The sequence below is a fragment of the Anopheles nili genome, chromosome 3 (genome assembly GCF_943737925.1).
Source record: "Anopheles nili chromosome 3, idAnoNiliSN_F5_01, whole genome shotgun sequence".
In the NCBI taxonomy this organism is placed as follows: domain Eukaryota; kingdom Metazoa; phylum Arthropoda; class Insecta; order Diptera; family Culicidae; genus Anopheles; species Anopheles nili.
Window position 1 is genome coordinate 35,036,217 of NC_071292.1, and position 14,182 is coordinate 35,050,398.

The following is a 14,182-nucleotide window of genomic DNA, read 5'->3' on the forward strand; positions in this document are numbered from 1 at the left end:
ACCTGGAACAAGATAACACCAACCTCGATCGCTTTCAGCCTGTGATTTGATGAAGGGAGCTGCTGCTGCTGCCTGATGCTGACACTCCTGTACAGGCACAGGAGTTACAGGAGCTTGCGATTTAGGTTTTCGTCCTTTAGGTGGCGTAGTGATCAAACGAGCCGAGGTACTCCAGCGCAGCGCGATAGCAAAACTGGTACTGGTCCTGTGGAAGGGAGCGGGCGTACCGGATATGCCGGATGCAAAATAAATGAAAGGAATGCATGTTATAATAGAAATTATGATTTTCCCCGTAACCTTAAAAACGGGAAATCATTCACGTAAGGGCGAGGAGAACTTCAAACGATTTTCTGGCTAGTTTACCTCCGTCTGCACCATTGCTGGCCGCTGGGAGCGCAGTATTCGAACCGTCTGGAACACGTCCAGCACCCCTTCGTACTGCATCCGCTCGAGGACGATGCTGAGCGTTATGAAGACGCCGGTACGGCCAACACCCGCACTGCAATGCACCGTAATCGGGCCATCCTGGCCAAACTGCTCCTTCGTTTTGTGCACCTGGCCGATGAAGTCGATGAAACCCTCGCCGGACTTTGGCACACCCTGTTCCGGCCAGTCGATGAACTGGAACTGGCGCACCGTACGTGAGGAGCCGTCACGGGCATCCGTAACCTTGAACTCCCTCAGTTTGTACTGCGGCATGTTGTACTCGGCGATCGGATCCACCACGTAGCACTGGTACCGCACCGAACGCTCGTGAGGCCAGTACTGGAAGCATTTCTCCTGCAGCAGGACATGCAACGAGAGACACAGAGAGAGAAAGAGGGGGTGTTTGGTTCGATTGTTTTGTTATTATTGTCGTCATCTGTTTGCTTTCGATATCGGCACGAAGCAAAACCTGATGGTTTACGTTCAGGCTCAACTCTGTTCAGCACCTGGTTGGGGTATTTTGTTGCCGTTTGACACGGGCTACACGTGTTGGGTTTTTTTTTCTTCATTTACTTGATCAAGGATAAATGTGTGTTTTTTGTTGTTGCATAAAGCAATAGCAAGAAGGGTTTTGGTTTTGGAGTAAAAACATTAAATTGTGTTTTTTTTTGTTTTAAAAATTTCAAACATCAACATCGACTAACTGCATATTATTTCATGAGACGAAGCATAGGTTTAGCTCCTTTTTGGAACTAATCAACTCAAGAAGTCTTATTATGACTCTGTGACTTTTCAACTTACCCGTCCCATTTCCTTCAACTTTGTCAGCATAACCACAATCGTTGAGTTGTGTTCCCAGAGCATGCGCCAGAAATCTTCCGCTGTCTCCTGCAGAGGTCCTTGGGCGGCAATGTAAGCGTTCCGGTAGCGATAGCTGTGGAAAAAAAAACGAAACCAAACACAGATCCGTTACACCCGGCAGGTCTTCGAATGGTGTCAGTGGCGAAACCTACCCATCGACAAGGCTGGCATTTATGTAGTCACTGCCTTCAACGCCACGAATCGGTGTCAGACAGACGCGAGACGATTCGTACGGAAGGATGTGCACCAGGCGGTTCTTGTGCTTGTTGCTTGGAAGATTGGCCGTCACGAACCGCGTCGAGTCGGCCTTCACGTTCGACAGCTTCTTGAACTCCATCTCCATGCCGGTGATGTTCTCGCCCTGCTCCGTTTGCATCAGCTTTTGGATGTGGTTGTGCAGGCTACGAGCCGGAACTTCCGTGTTGCCGCAGATCACCGCCTCCAGCAGCGCGTCGTGGATGAAGATGTACTGATCCTCCGTCTGTACCATGTAGTTGCGTTGGGCTCGCAAACACGTCACGTGCCCGTAGATGTCGATCGTTTTCTCGTACTTCATGCGCTCGAGCATCGAATCGATGACGATGTAGCACCCGGTCCGGCCAACACCTGCCGAACAGTGCACCACGATCGGGCCCGATTCCGATGGCGTGAGGGATTTGGTACGTCGCAGGAACTGCAGGAACGGTGCCGGATGATCGGGTACACCGTGATCGGGCCAAGCCGTAAATTGCAGCTGTTTAATCTCACGCCGCTCGTTGCTACCGTTGCGGTAGATCTGGAACGTGCGGATCGAGTACGTCGCCAGTTCCTGCGTTTCTGTGATGGTCACCGTCATGGCACCGTACACCTCGGTGCCACGTGCCGGCCAGTACATGTCACACTTGATGCGTGATCGCTCTTCTAGCCGCGTCATCATCACGATCGTGGACGATTTAAGCTCCCAGCACATGCGCCAAAAGTCCCCGAACGTCTCCTGCAGTGGTCCTTGCGTGGCCACGTACGCGTTGTGCTTGCGATACCCGTCGCAGTAGTTCGCGTTGATGTAGTCCGATCCCTGCACGCCCTCGATCGGTGGCAGTATCACGCGCGAGTGATCGTACGAGGTTACGTTGGCGTAGCGGTTCTTCGGTTTGTTCACCTCCATGTTGGAGTGATCCCACGTGAACTGTTGGCCCGGTTCGATGCTTTCGTACTCCTGCGAAAACTTCAAGTTATCGTTCGCCTTCAGCCGCTCGACGTGGTTCGTCAGCTCCGAGATCGGAATCGTCGGGTGACTGATCATGCCCGGTGTCTGGAAGTTGAGTCGTCGCAAATCGACCGGATCGGTGGGAGCTGGACCTGCGCCCAGATCGGCCGCCATCAGTGGCCGCGTAACGGCCGCTTGATCCGGTGCCTTGCATGGTTGACGTCGGCGACGTACGAAGTACACCACCAAAAAGCAGGCACACAGCACCAGGGCGGCAATGATCGGACCGATGACTCGCAGCATACCGGGTTCCTCGTTTTTACCCCGGATCAATATCTCCGGATCTTGCGGCACGTTCGGGTTAGGACGATGCGGTGGTTCACCCGTCGGGGCTTCCTTCATGTCCAGCGCGAGGAACTCCGAGAACGGGCTCGACGTGTACAGATGCTTCTGGGGAGTGTCGACAACGGCACGAACGAAGATCCGGTAGCGCTTTCCGCGTTCCAGCTTTTTGTTGGTGAAATTGTGATTAGTTTCGCCCGAACCCAGGTGGAACGTGTACGGGATGTTACGCTGCAGGAACATGGCCGCGATGTAGGGCGCATTCGGGCGGTCTAGCTTGGGGCGTGATGCCAGCAGCTCCTCCGTCAGGAACTGGTCCGGTATCTTGTGCAGATTCGCCTTGTCCTCGGGTACCACGATCAGGTAGTAGTGCGAGATCGGACCGTACTCCTCGGACGCTTGTGGCAGTATCACCTGGATCTCTTCGCCGTTTACAACACCGTAGAAGTCGGGCTGCACCATCGGCTGGGGAGCTGCCATCTGCGTAGTGACGGTGATCTTCGCCGGCGGTTTGTACGTGTAATCGGTCGGGATCGCACTGACGTTCACGAAGTACGTCGTGAAGGGTGACAGCTCGTTGATCGTGTGCGACTTGACGTGGCTCTTCAGCACGATCTCTTTCCGCTGCAGGATCTGCTTCTGCGATATGCCCTGCGAGTCGACGAATTCCTTCACCGCATCGAACGAGATCTTGTAGTTGATCGGATTGAGCCGGATCGGTGGAGCCCAGCTCAGTGTCATGGAGTGTGTGCTGACATCGTGCGCGCGCAGGTTCAGTGGCACATCTTCGGGCTTCACTTTGACGGTGGCTTTTTCGCTGAGCTTTCCCAGGCCCGTTTTGTACACGGCTGCGATGGCGACCGCATACTGGGCGAACTTTTCCAGGTTGATCAGATCGGCCGATTCCGTCACACCGACCACCTTGGTTTGCCACTCGTCCAGATCCTCGACCGCCGTCATGGTGTAGAAGATCTTGTAACCGACGAGTTTGCCTCGCGATGGCACCTGTTCCCACCAGACTTCGACCGTCTGCTCCGAGGTGGCTACGGCTTGCACCGAAAACGGTGCCCGTCCCATGTCACGTTCGGTCGCAATAACGAGCTTTTCGCTGAACGGACCGGCACCCTGTTTGGTGTAGGCACGCACCCGCACGATGTACTCGGTGCTTTCGTCCAAATTTGTGAACACCGCCTTGCGGACGGTTGTGTTTCGTTCGGTTCCGAGTCCGTGATCGATCTTCTTGTGGAACTGCACGTCGTAGCGCGTGATTTGCCCGTTGCGATGTTCCCGCGTCGGTGGCTCCCAGGTGATGCACACCACGTCCGGTGTTTGGAACCGTACGGCTATGTTGGTGGGTGGACCGGTCGGTGAGCCTTCCGGTGTTTGGAGAAGCTTCACCGCTTCCTGACCGATGCCGATGTGGTTCATACCCGCCACACGGAACTCGTACTCAACACCACGCTCCAGGTCGTTGATGCGTTTCACGTTCAATCGCGTGTCCTGGAGGATCTCTTCCTGTAGGACTTGTTCGCGGACGCCCCACCGGACGCGGTACCCTCGCAGTTCACCGTACGTCTGTATCGGACGTTCCCAGTCAAGCTCGATCGAGACGGTTGGATCGCGCTCGAGGATCTTCAGCGTCACGGTTGGTCGTATCGGGACACCGCCGGGAGTTTTTACCGATATCGGTGCGCTACGGTCACCGTCTCCTTTGCGGGTGAGTGCGGCCACCTGGACGGAGTATTTCGTGTCCGGTTGCAACCCCGTGACGTTGTATTCTAGCCCATCGACGACATCGAACTTCATCGGTTCATTCAACAGTCCTTTGCCCTAGAGAAAGAGAGAGAGAGAGCGCGAAGGATGATAAAAAAACACCCACACACAAATCGATGGATATCGTAAGCCATTTTAGTGCTCGTTACCCCCCGAGTGTCACTTGCGAGTTGGGCACACCGGAAATCCGGAATCTTACCTCGTCCCTCATTTCCTGCACGTGAATGTGATAGCCTCGTATGATGCCGTTGCGGTTTTTCTCCTTCGGTGGTTTCCACGTGACGAAGATGGTCGTCGAATTGACTGGGTTTGCCTTGACATCCTGCGGGTCTCCGGGCACTGTGGTGTTTACACGCGCGATCGCACACAAGCGCGCAACCAAGCGCGTGGCCGTGAAAGGGACGAGCAAAAAGAGTGCGTATTAGTGACTCGTCAGCTCGACAGGCGCGTGCGCTTAAGCAAACGACAGTATTGAACGAAAACCGTCAAACGAAACGAACGCTACGTTATACTTCAGAGCGGTACTGGGAAAAACAACGTAAAAGTAAGGATGGGCGGAATGAACTTATCATACACTAAATAGGAAAACGCAATCGCATTAAACCCACGCGCCCATTGTCTCGAGCGTATGTATATAGAGAAAATAACTTCCTTTAATGCGCTGTAACACAGCGAAAATTACGTTGATCAGACGTGGAAAATACTCCAAACTTTCAGGTGTATTGTGCGTCGAGTAACGCTGGGATACACGAGCAATAGATTTTGAGCTCATTTAAACACATTTCCGGGGCTTGAACCCTCCTCCCGATCTGCGCTCTAATGCCATGGCTTGAAACGAACGAACGGGGGTTCGTCCCGTTCTACGATCGTTTCAATTAGAGTCCCTTTTTAAGCAGGAATGCCTGAAAAGGGTTCCCCCGGTGTGTCGAAGCAATGAAATCCTTGTACGCTGGCAAACCACACACACACATACACACAAGGCGTCCAAAACCCGGGAACCAAGACGAACAACCCCAGGGGGTTCCGTAAATTTTCAAACCATACCACGCACCCTTGGGTATGAGCAGCAGAAAAGTCGTTTCCGGAAATACCGCTGACCGGGTTCGGGTTCGGAGGAGGGAAAAACGTTTGGAATTCCGCCCAGGTGCGATTCGATGCCGACCGTTGCCTGTTCCATCGAATCAGCGCAATGCAATCGGTTGGCGGATGGTGCATTCGTTTAACGGTGCCGTACAGCCTCAAATCCACACCGTACTGCTTTCGATGATGACGATGACTTCGACAATGTAACACGTTTGCAGCAGCAGCGTTCGGTTTTGGTGCTGCGCATAATGGCATTCGGGTTGTGTGTGCGCATTCGAATGCACAAACAAGCCACTACTACGAGGAGCGACATGATTTTTGTAATCCTGTGGTGATGTGGCACACAGGACATAGCATCTTGTTCACGACGGCATGTGCCCCGTGTCCGTTGTCCCACGGGAGACGGGAGTGCACGAAAGAAAGTTAGTGTCCTTCCGTGCCGGATGCCGATCTGGTAAAATCTTAATTCAATCCCAACGGGACAGATTCAGCAGCCTGTCTCGTGGCCGGTACAAAGAGAGAGAGAGCGAGCGAGCGCTTCGCAATGTACGACGCAAGTTTCCACCTTCACCGGTAAGTGAGCGAATGATAAAAGTTTGAATAGGAAAAGCAACGGGGCAAACTGCGGGCAATCGACCATTGGCAGCAGGTTAGTTTTCAACTAGTTTACGGTGAACGGCGGAAAGAATCTGCTGTGCAATCGCGCGACCAGCACACCCGGGTGTGGTACAGCATGTTGACCGAGGAACACGCTGGAACCGGAAATTGTGGCTGCCACCGGCATCGCTGACCATTTTCCTCGCGAGCGGAAAAGGGTGGAAATGGGCGAGAAAATTGACTCGACTCGAAGCGTCGTAACGAGTTTAGAATGAACTGAATAATGATGTTGCTTCGGGGACCGACCCCATCTCTCAAACTGGCCAGGAACGCTCGAGCCGGAACGCTCGTGACAGGCAGCCTAGCCTGGCTGTGCTTGCGAGCTCCGAGCTTCATTTTGCCTGCAAAACCGAGGGCAGAAACTATGTGCTAGCAGGGTTTTGCCGATAAAAGAAAAAAGCGAACGACAGAGGACAGTTTCGGCGACAATGGGAAAGAAAAAGCACTGTGTTGTGTGTCCCGTCGTTAGTGAATGGAAGATGACACAGCGTTTCGACCGATGCCTGATGGGGCACGCATGCGAACAAAAAGGATACACACCGGGCGAGCGTGTGCTCGGAAAGCAACTAGTGGGAACTAGTGCCGGTAAAAGTTGAGAAAGTGAGTTTTGATGCGAGTTTAAATGTGGATTTAATGTCGCCTTCTTTAAGCACATCCCGGGGGCTTTGCGCGTGTCTAAGCGAACGCAATTGAATCGCATCACTAGCACCAACTATAATTGATATGAAGTCGGGCGCGCACGTTTAAACTTTCCTAATAGGCATTTTGTGAAGATGATCGAATTGTTAGCGTTAGCAAAGGAAGTAGCTACATGGTGAAAAACCGCGTGAGAATATCCCACCAAATCGCTTGTCTAAGAAAACCTTTAAACCAATCGAAAGTACGAAAAGTAGCTACCAAAAAGTGTACTTCAATAACCCTTTTTCTCGTGGACTCGTTCCATTGTAATTATCACGATGGGATATTACTTTAACGCTGCGAATGGGAGGTTTTTTTTTGCGTTTTTTTTTATGAAGCCAAAATCAGAGCCACGCTTATCTACACTGGCCAAGAAAATGCTATTTGAAACGGTCAGCTTGATAGGTGGGAGAAATACGACGAAACGTGCAATAAAACGTCAGCAGAAACGGTGCTTTTCGAGTGCCAAAAGTGCCAGTTAGGGCTACCTTCGCCGAATATAAATAGTCACCTTTATCGCGTACGTCGGATACAAATTAGCTATTATTGAGCTATCGAAAGGGCAGCGCACGATGCCCCAAAAAACCTCAAGCGAAACCGGCGACCATTAAAATCTTGCCACCCATCACCACCCACAATTCTCGCAATTGCCGCCGTCCAGCGGATTTTGAGGAGCTTTGCACGATGGGTGGTTGAAAGCAAACGAAGACGTAGCAAAAAAAAAAACAAAGAAAACCTTGTGCCGGCTGTTCTTCTCGTGATAAGACGATAATGGGCAGCTATTCGACGGGCGAGCGGGCGAGCGGGCGAGCGGTGTGTGGTGTTTCGTGGTAGCTGGGAATGAGATTCTAGAATCCAGGTTTGCAAGCACACTTTTCTCGGGTTGGTGGCGCCGCGACACACGAATCGAAGAGAGAGGACGATTTCGATAAGATTTCAAGCCCGGTTATATAAGGCAAAATGGCACTATTCTTTCCGCTCGTTCAAGCAAACATCGATCGAATGGCACATTTAACTTCCAACTAAGCTGTTCCAGATCCTGCCGAACCGACCAAAACTCGGTGGCTCTGGGTGGGGGCGGTTCACTTCCCGCATCGAAAAGCGAGTAAGAAAATCGCACCATTGACGTTGCAGATTTTTTGCTCACCATCGCGGACTGCGGACTACAAAAACCCATTTGGCGAATGGGTCTCGGAGAATTCCCACGGCAAATATGGAATTACTGCGGTTTCGGTTATTGGATGGATGAATGCGAGCTTCAGTCTCTGCGCGCGTCTTGTCGCGATCATGTGCAGTGGAGCTGAAGGAATGGGAAGCATATTAAAAGGAATGGAAGCAACACACACACACACACACAAAAGTGACATCCTTGTGCTGGCGCGTGAGCAAACTTGACTCACACAGCATTTAATGCACTTCGATTCTGAAGCCGTCTAAGCTATAGCTGTGTTACGCGATCTCAAAGCACAAGTCATCTCGATAGCTTTCACAGCTGCACTTTAACATGCGGCTGGGCTATCGCTTCATTCGCTAGAAGTAGATTTGAGAACGTTTAAAGAACGTTCTATTACGAAGTATTTTTTATCAAATATACATCTAGCAAAAAACAAACCTATTTATGAATTATATTTCGAGCGGGAAATATTCATATGATGTGTGAAAAAAAGATCTTTTGATGAGTTTTCTACTCACTCGAAAGCTCTACTTCATTCACCTGAAAGTTGATCAATCCAAAGTATGGTAAAAAAAAGCATTGACATTGATCGATTGTTCTTATGTTAGTCGTGTTTAACGCATCATTAGGAACCTTAAAACACATGTTCCATTTTCACCTTTAACACGAACATATCATTAAGCAAAGGTACTGGAGTGCCCCAGGAACGGCACGAAGATTAGCGACACTTTTGTTTCACCTCAGCGCAGTGTGGTGGACGGGGTTTGTGATCATTCCGTGCACATTCTCTACTGGACAGGTTCGGTTGGAGTTCCAGCGCGGCAAGTGCAAAAAAGATTCCCATCTACAGGAACGCCTTTATGCCGCAGCGTCTTCCGCCAGCTGCAACAAGCAGCATCAGCGATGGCAAAATCTGGGGGGAAAAATGTAATCCAGACATTTTTTGCACACCCCCAGGGATGCAACCGAACAGTGCCGGGAACATGGTGCTAGTATCAGTGTTAGCTGCTGGAAGTGAATATGTTGTTAACGTGCACGATAATATGTGAAACGATCGGATAGTCCAAAGGTTGCATACAGTACACGTGCGACATCGTAGCGGGTGTACTGGATCAAAAAAAAAAACGCCCCCAAACTGGCAGTTTCGAAAAAAAAGGAGTGAGACAGATAAAAAGGACGAAGGACGAAAGAACGACAGGGACAACGTAGAAAGCACTGAAGAGAAAAGCAACATTATAGAAGCAGCGAATGGCGGCGTCGGAGAGCAAATTCCGGCAAAGTTTGCGCTGTCGTAGCACAATTTCGGGGTGATTTTTGTCTCTGGGGCAGAATTTAAACTTTAATTCTGCTTCCGTCTTACCGGTACCGCGTTCCCTTAGCTGAGTTTTTTCTTTGGTCTGGAACGACTTTAGGGAATTACACCTTTCGCGGACGGGGTTTGTTTGAATCGAGAATAAGAATACCTTGGCATCCCGAGAGAGAGAGAAAGAGAGAGAGAGAGAGAAACATAAAGCTGTGTTCGAGCATTAACACGTGTTTAAGCCCAACAAAACATCGCATTAATTTTTAAAGGTTCTTACACTTGTAAGAAGGTGAGCATTAAACACATTATTGATTGAGAATATGATGCGATAGTATTACAAGTTCCCATACTGGTTGAAAAGCACGAAAAATGCTTCCAGATTGCCCTTGTGAATGATGTTTTTTTATTTCAACCCCCCAAATAGCCCCAATCCTTGCAATGTAGCTCCAAAAATAACAACGTCTATAAATGCTTATTATCAGGATGTTCTGCAAAATCGAAAACAAAACCGAAACATTCCTGGAACGAAAGTACGTAAAAAGAACACGCATTTTCCGAAGGCAGCTTGTTGGTTATGGGGAATAAGGTTCATTATCGTGAGAGAGAAAAAAACAACAGCAACTGTAAATATTATAGTCCATTTGATCCATCGGTACGCAGTTTTGGGAGAAAATGCGGGAGCAAAAATCAAATTGAAAAAAATTCGGTACCTTATGGTTGCATATTTCGAATGATAAATCAAAGATTTCTAGACTACCAAAAAAGCACAAAATGCAAAACACGGTGAGGGAGAGAAAAAAAAACAAACAGCTAGAACTAGTTATTATTTAATTTGATTAGAAATGGTGGCCTTCTGGACGGACAATTGGAACGCCGGTGCAAAGGAAAAGTGCCGTTTCTGGAGATCGATTGGATGGATGGTTGGCCGGTTCCGAAACAACAAAAATAAAAAACGTTGTTTGATGTTGAGATTTAATATCATTTACCGCGGGTGGCGAATGTAATAATATATCGAATCAAGAAAGAAGAAGCAAAAAACACAACACAATCCAGCTTCAAACGCACGGGTACGCGATCGGGCAGCCAATACTTGTGTTAGTGAAGGAAAAATTGTTATTATCCAATGTAACGGGATACTGTTGGTGTGATGGGATAATCTTGGGGAGGGCAGAGTTTCAAGAAGCCCAAACGCGCGCGGCATAGAACGCGAAACTAAAGAAAAGCCCGCATTTCTGCGCAAACAAAAACCGATGAAAAAGATCCCTTTGTTGATATCGCTCAAAACAACTTATCAGTGGCGGGTGGAAAAAAAATCGTTACCGACACCCAGCGCAAAATTGTCGTCGGCATTTCGGTTTCATGTTTAAGCTCGGAAAGAAAGCAAAAAACCAACAACAACACAAAAAAAAACACACGCGCGCGAGTACATCGGGTAAGCCGCTAAGAAAGGACAGGAAAGGTTCTAAAATTCGTGGTTTTATGTTTCGCATTTCGAAATCTCCATTCCATGGTAAAAAAAAAGTTACACTTCTTTCGTGTAATATAGAACGGCCTGGCAGTGTTTTACAAAAAAAGAGCTACATTTGCGAAGCGTTAAATTCGTTTCTCATCAGATATTCAACCTTCGGTTTATTAGAAAGTAAAGTTTTAAAAAGAGTTAGGTTCAAAAAGGAATCATGATATCGTGCTGTGGTACACCATCGTTAATGAAACACCTGCCCACGAGAATCGAAAAAAGTTCCACCGGTGCGAGAGATAGCACACAAAAGTTCTTTCAAATCAGCGCAGAAATCAACACCTCGTGAAAATAATCACGTTAAATGGTAGCAAAAATGAAGAAACGAGTACAATTCAATTTTAACCTATAGCAAAACAAGGTTTATTTCTTAAATCTTAACAGGTACTGCACTGCTGTAGCTTGAACAAATTCACTTTCATGGTTTTATTGGAAACTTTAATGATCTTTAGAATTCTTCGACTTTCTTGGTACATTCGAGAATAATTTTTTTTTAGCAATTAACAGATTGACACAAACATGCATATCTGTTACTTTTCTTGTCAACTGAAGCAACGTTTTTCGTTCCGAGAAGGCCCCAACTCGGGTGCTGCTGATTTGCACAAGCATATCCCTTAATTTTCTTTTGAATGAAGCAAAGGTTTTCTGAGACGGGCACCCGCCATGATCTGGCTGATCATGGTGCAAACACAAGCGGCCGGATATGCCTGCGAGAAATAGCATTTCCAGTGGGATGCAATCAGCAGTCTGGTGTTGCTAGCTTACGACAGCTTAGGCAGTGCTTAATGAAGCAACGGTTAGCTTAAAATCAAGCAGGTGGTAACCCAACCCAGGTGCCGGAGAATTTTACCCCACGTTCGTGCCCGTTCGAATTTAGTTACCAAGTGTAACGGAATAATCAACACGTTCAAGGTTCCGGTAGCTGGGAGCTGTCGGTTGGCAAAGATTACAGCTCAGATGGCTTTGCGAAGGCTTTGTGCTGCATCGAGCACCGGACATGCCCTGACATGCAGCATCCAGCCAGTCCCAGACCACGCAAGGGTTGTGTTAAAAGATTAAAACAGCTAGAATGTGAACAATCCAAATTAAATGAAACCATCGCCGCAACGGCCCATCCGCAAGAATGCGTCCGAGGGCCCAAGCGATCAGATCGAATTCATACCATGTCCTGGTTCGGCATTCGGCAGCTTCGGGTCTGGCGGATTCTGGCATTGCGATAATTTCATCCCATCCCACGGGGAGCCATCGGAATGCGAGAGAAACGCTGCGATAGCGACGTTCCATATTCCGGGGAGGCGTTTGTGGCCGTTACCGACTCACAGCCAGTAACTGATAGCGTAACCGGGCGTCGCAGTCGATTGTCGATTTCGGAAATTATGTATTTCTTGCAGGAACATGCGACCATACCACCTTCAGCGGGGATGGTGATCGAAATGCAGTTTGGGAGAGCAGAGTGCGGTTTGGGCGGACAATTCCGTTGGCGAGAAAACCCGGAACAGACGCTATTATAGCTTCACCGCAATAAAACCCTACCGGAGATCACGTTCCGGTTGAGTTTGCGGGGTTTTTGGGATTCATAATCGGCGCAAGGCGCAATAGGCTGCTGGGGAATTGATCTGCATTCGAACCAGCATTCGAACCAGCATTCGAACCAGCAGCATGGCACAAAGTTTGTGCAGTGCATGCTGGGCGCCGAAGATGTTCCGGAGGCCCCCCCTTCGAGGGCACGTATGACCCATGACGAAGGAGAGGTGACGTTTGTGGCCAAGTTGCGAGCAATTATACGATTTTATCATCATTTTAACACATTCCCTCGGAAGGAATGGCGTTATTCTGCTTGCAACATAACGGCGGCATTGCTAGTCTAAAGTCTAGGCGTCTAGCGATGCGACCCGCAAGGAACGCAAGGAACATCATCGGTGGCCCATGTTTGGTTGCGGTCTTCCCGTACCGGATGCTGTGCTAATGAAGCCATTTAAATGGCTCGCTGTGTTTCACGCCGCAGCCTGAGAACTGCTGGCTAAGAAATTTCAAGCGCCCGGCATCATGCCTTTTCCCAACAAAGAAGTGTCTCTTGCATTCCTCCCTCATGCATCCGTGCCGGAGGTTGCTTTTAATGCTGCAACCGTGCAGAGGTGCGACGTGCCTGACCACGCGTGCACCGAAAGTTATCTCCAGGGATGATAAATAAACCCATCACGGAATGCCAACGCGTCGCGGGTGTCGGTGGAGTCCTGGGTCCTGGCCAGCGAATGCACTAATTAAAAAGTGCAAAACTATGTTTGATTTATTGTCGCTGCGCCATTTGCATATTTGAAGTGTTTAAGTAATTGATTAGGGATGTGCAAGTGCCAAACAACGGTGGCACACACAATGGTGGCAATCGTGCAATCGATTTGATTGCACCTCCCCTCGGTAAGGTTAATTAAATTAGTGTGGGCCGAAGTGCCGGGGCCATGTACACCGTGGCAACACAACTTTAATGAGCTTCGTGCATTAGCTTTAATTGCAGCGCACATTCATGCATTTCCTTTTGCCGTCTGCTATACTACCGCGGTACCAATGATGCATTACTTCGAGACGCTTCTTTGCAAATTCATTCGTTTGTGTGCAGAATGCTTTTTTTTTATTTCACCCCATTCGTCGGTTTTCGAGATGCAACCGTGGCCAGTACCAAGTGCGACAGAGACGGTCGATCGGATTACATGTTGCGAACAAGTTTAGCCGGCTTGTTGCTAGCAGGAAAAGGTAATTTCATGAAAATGCGTCCTCCACCCGCGCATTCAAAATGCCTCAAAATGCCGATCCGCTGGCCGAGGGGTTGGAATCTTACCACCACCAGAAGCCGTGACCTGATTTTCAGCCCAAAAACAATCATCCAGAAAGCAGAAGATGCTCGCACCATGCGCGTATCGCGTGTAAGAAGGGGCTGGCTTGTGCGCAACTGGGCGGATAAGCAGATGAAATGAGGTTGATTATGCGGCGAGCAGGAAGCCGGATTAAGTTTAACGCGTTCCACTGCAATCGCGCTTCATTGCGGATAATCTTTCGGCGTCTTGGATTGCTACCGGTGTCGCACGGTGGCACTTTCTTCGACAATATCGCTATTGAAATCCGGTCGCCTTCGAACGCACGCTGCTGCAGGAATGTATAACGAGTTCGCTGGCCCGCGCAAACAAATGC

At 49.3% G+C, this 14,182-nt stretch overlaps 1 protein-coding gene across 1 annotated transcript in view; it reads right to left on the reverse strand.

The window, feature by feature from the left end:
* Window positions 1-14,182, reverse strand: part of LOC128726006 (tyrosine-protein phosphatase Lar) — a 209,542-nt gene continuing 195,360 nt past the window's right edge. The window contains exons 16-20 of the mRNA XM_053819784.1: window positions 4,788-4,927; window positions 1,440-4,645; window positions 1,228-1,360; window positions 364-780; window positions 1-205 (exon numbers count right to left, since the gene is read on the reverse strand). Coding sequence (XP_053675759.1) covers window positions 137-205; window positions 364-780; window positions 1,228-1,360; window positions 1,440-4,645; window positions 4,788-4,927 — 3,965 coding nt within the window. The 3' untranslated portion in view covers window positions 1-136. The remainder of the gene's footprint in view (window positions 206-363; window positions 781-1,227; window positions 1,361-1,439; window positions 4,646-4,787; window positions 4,928-14,182) is intronic.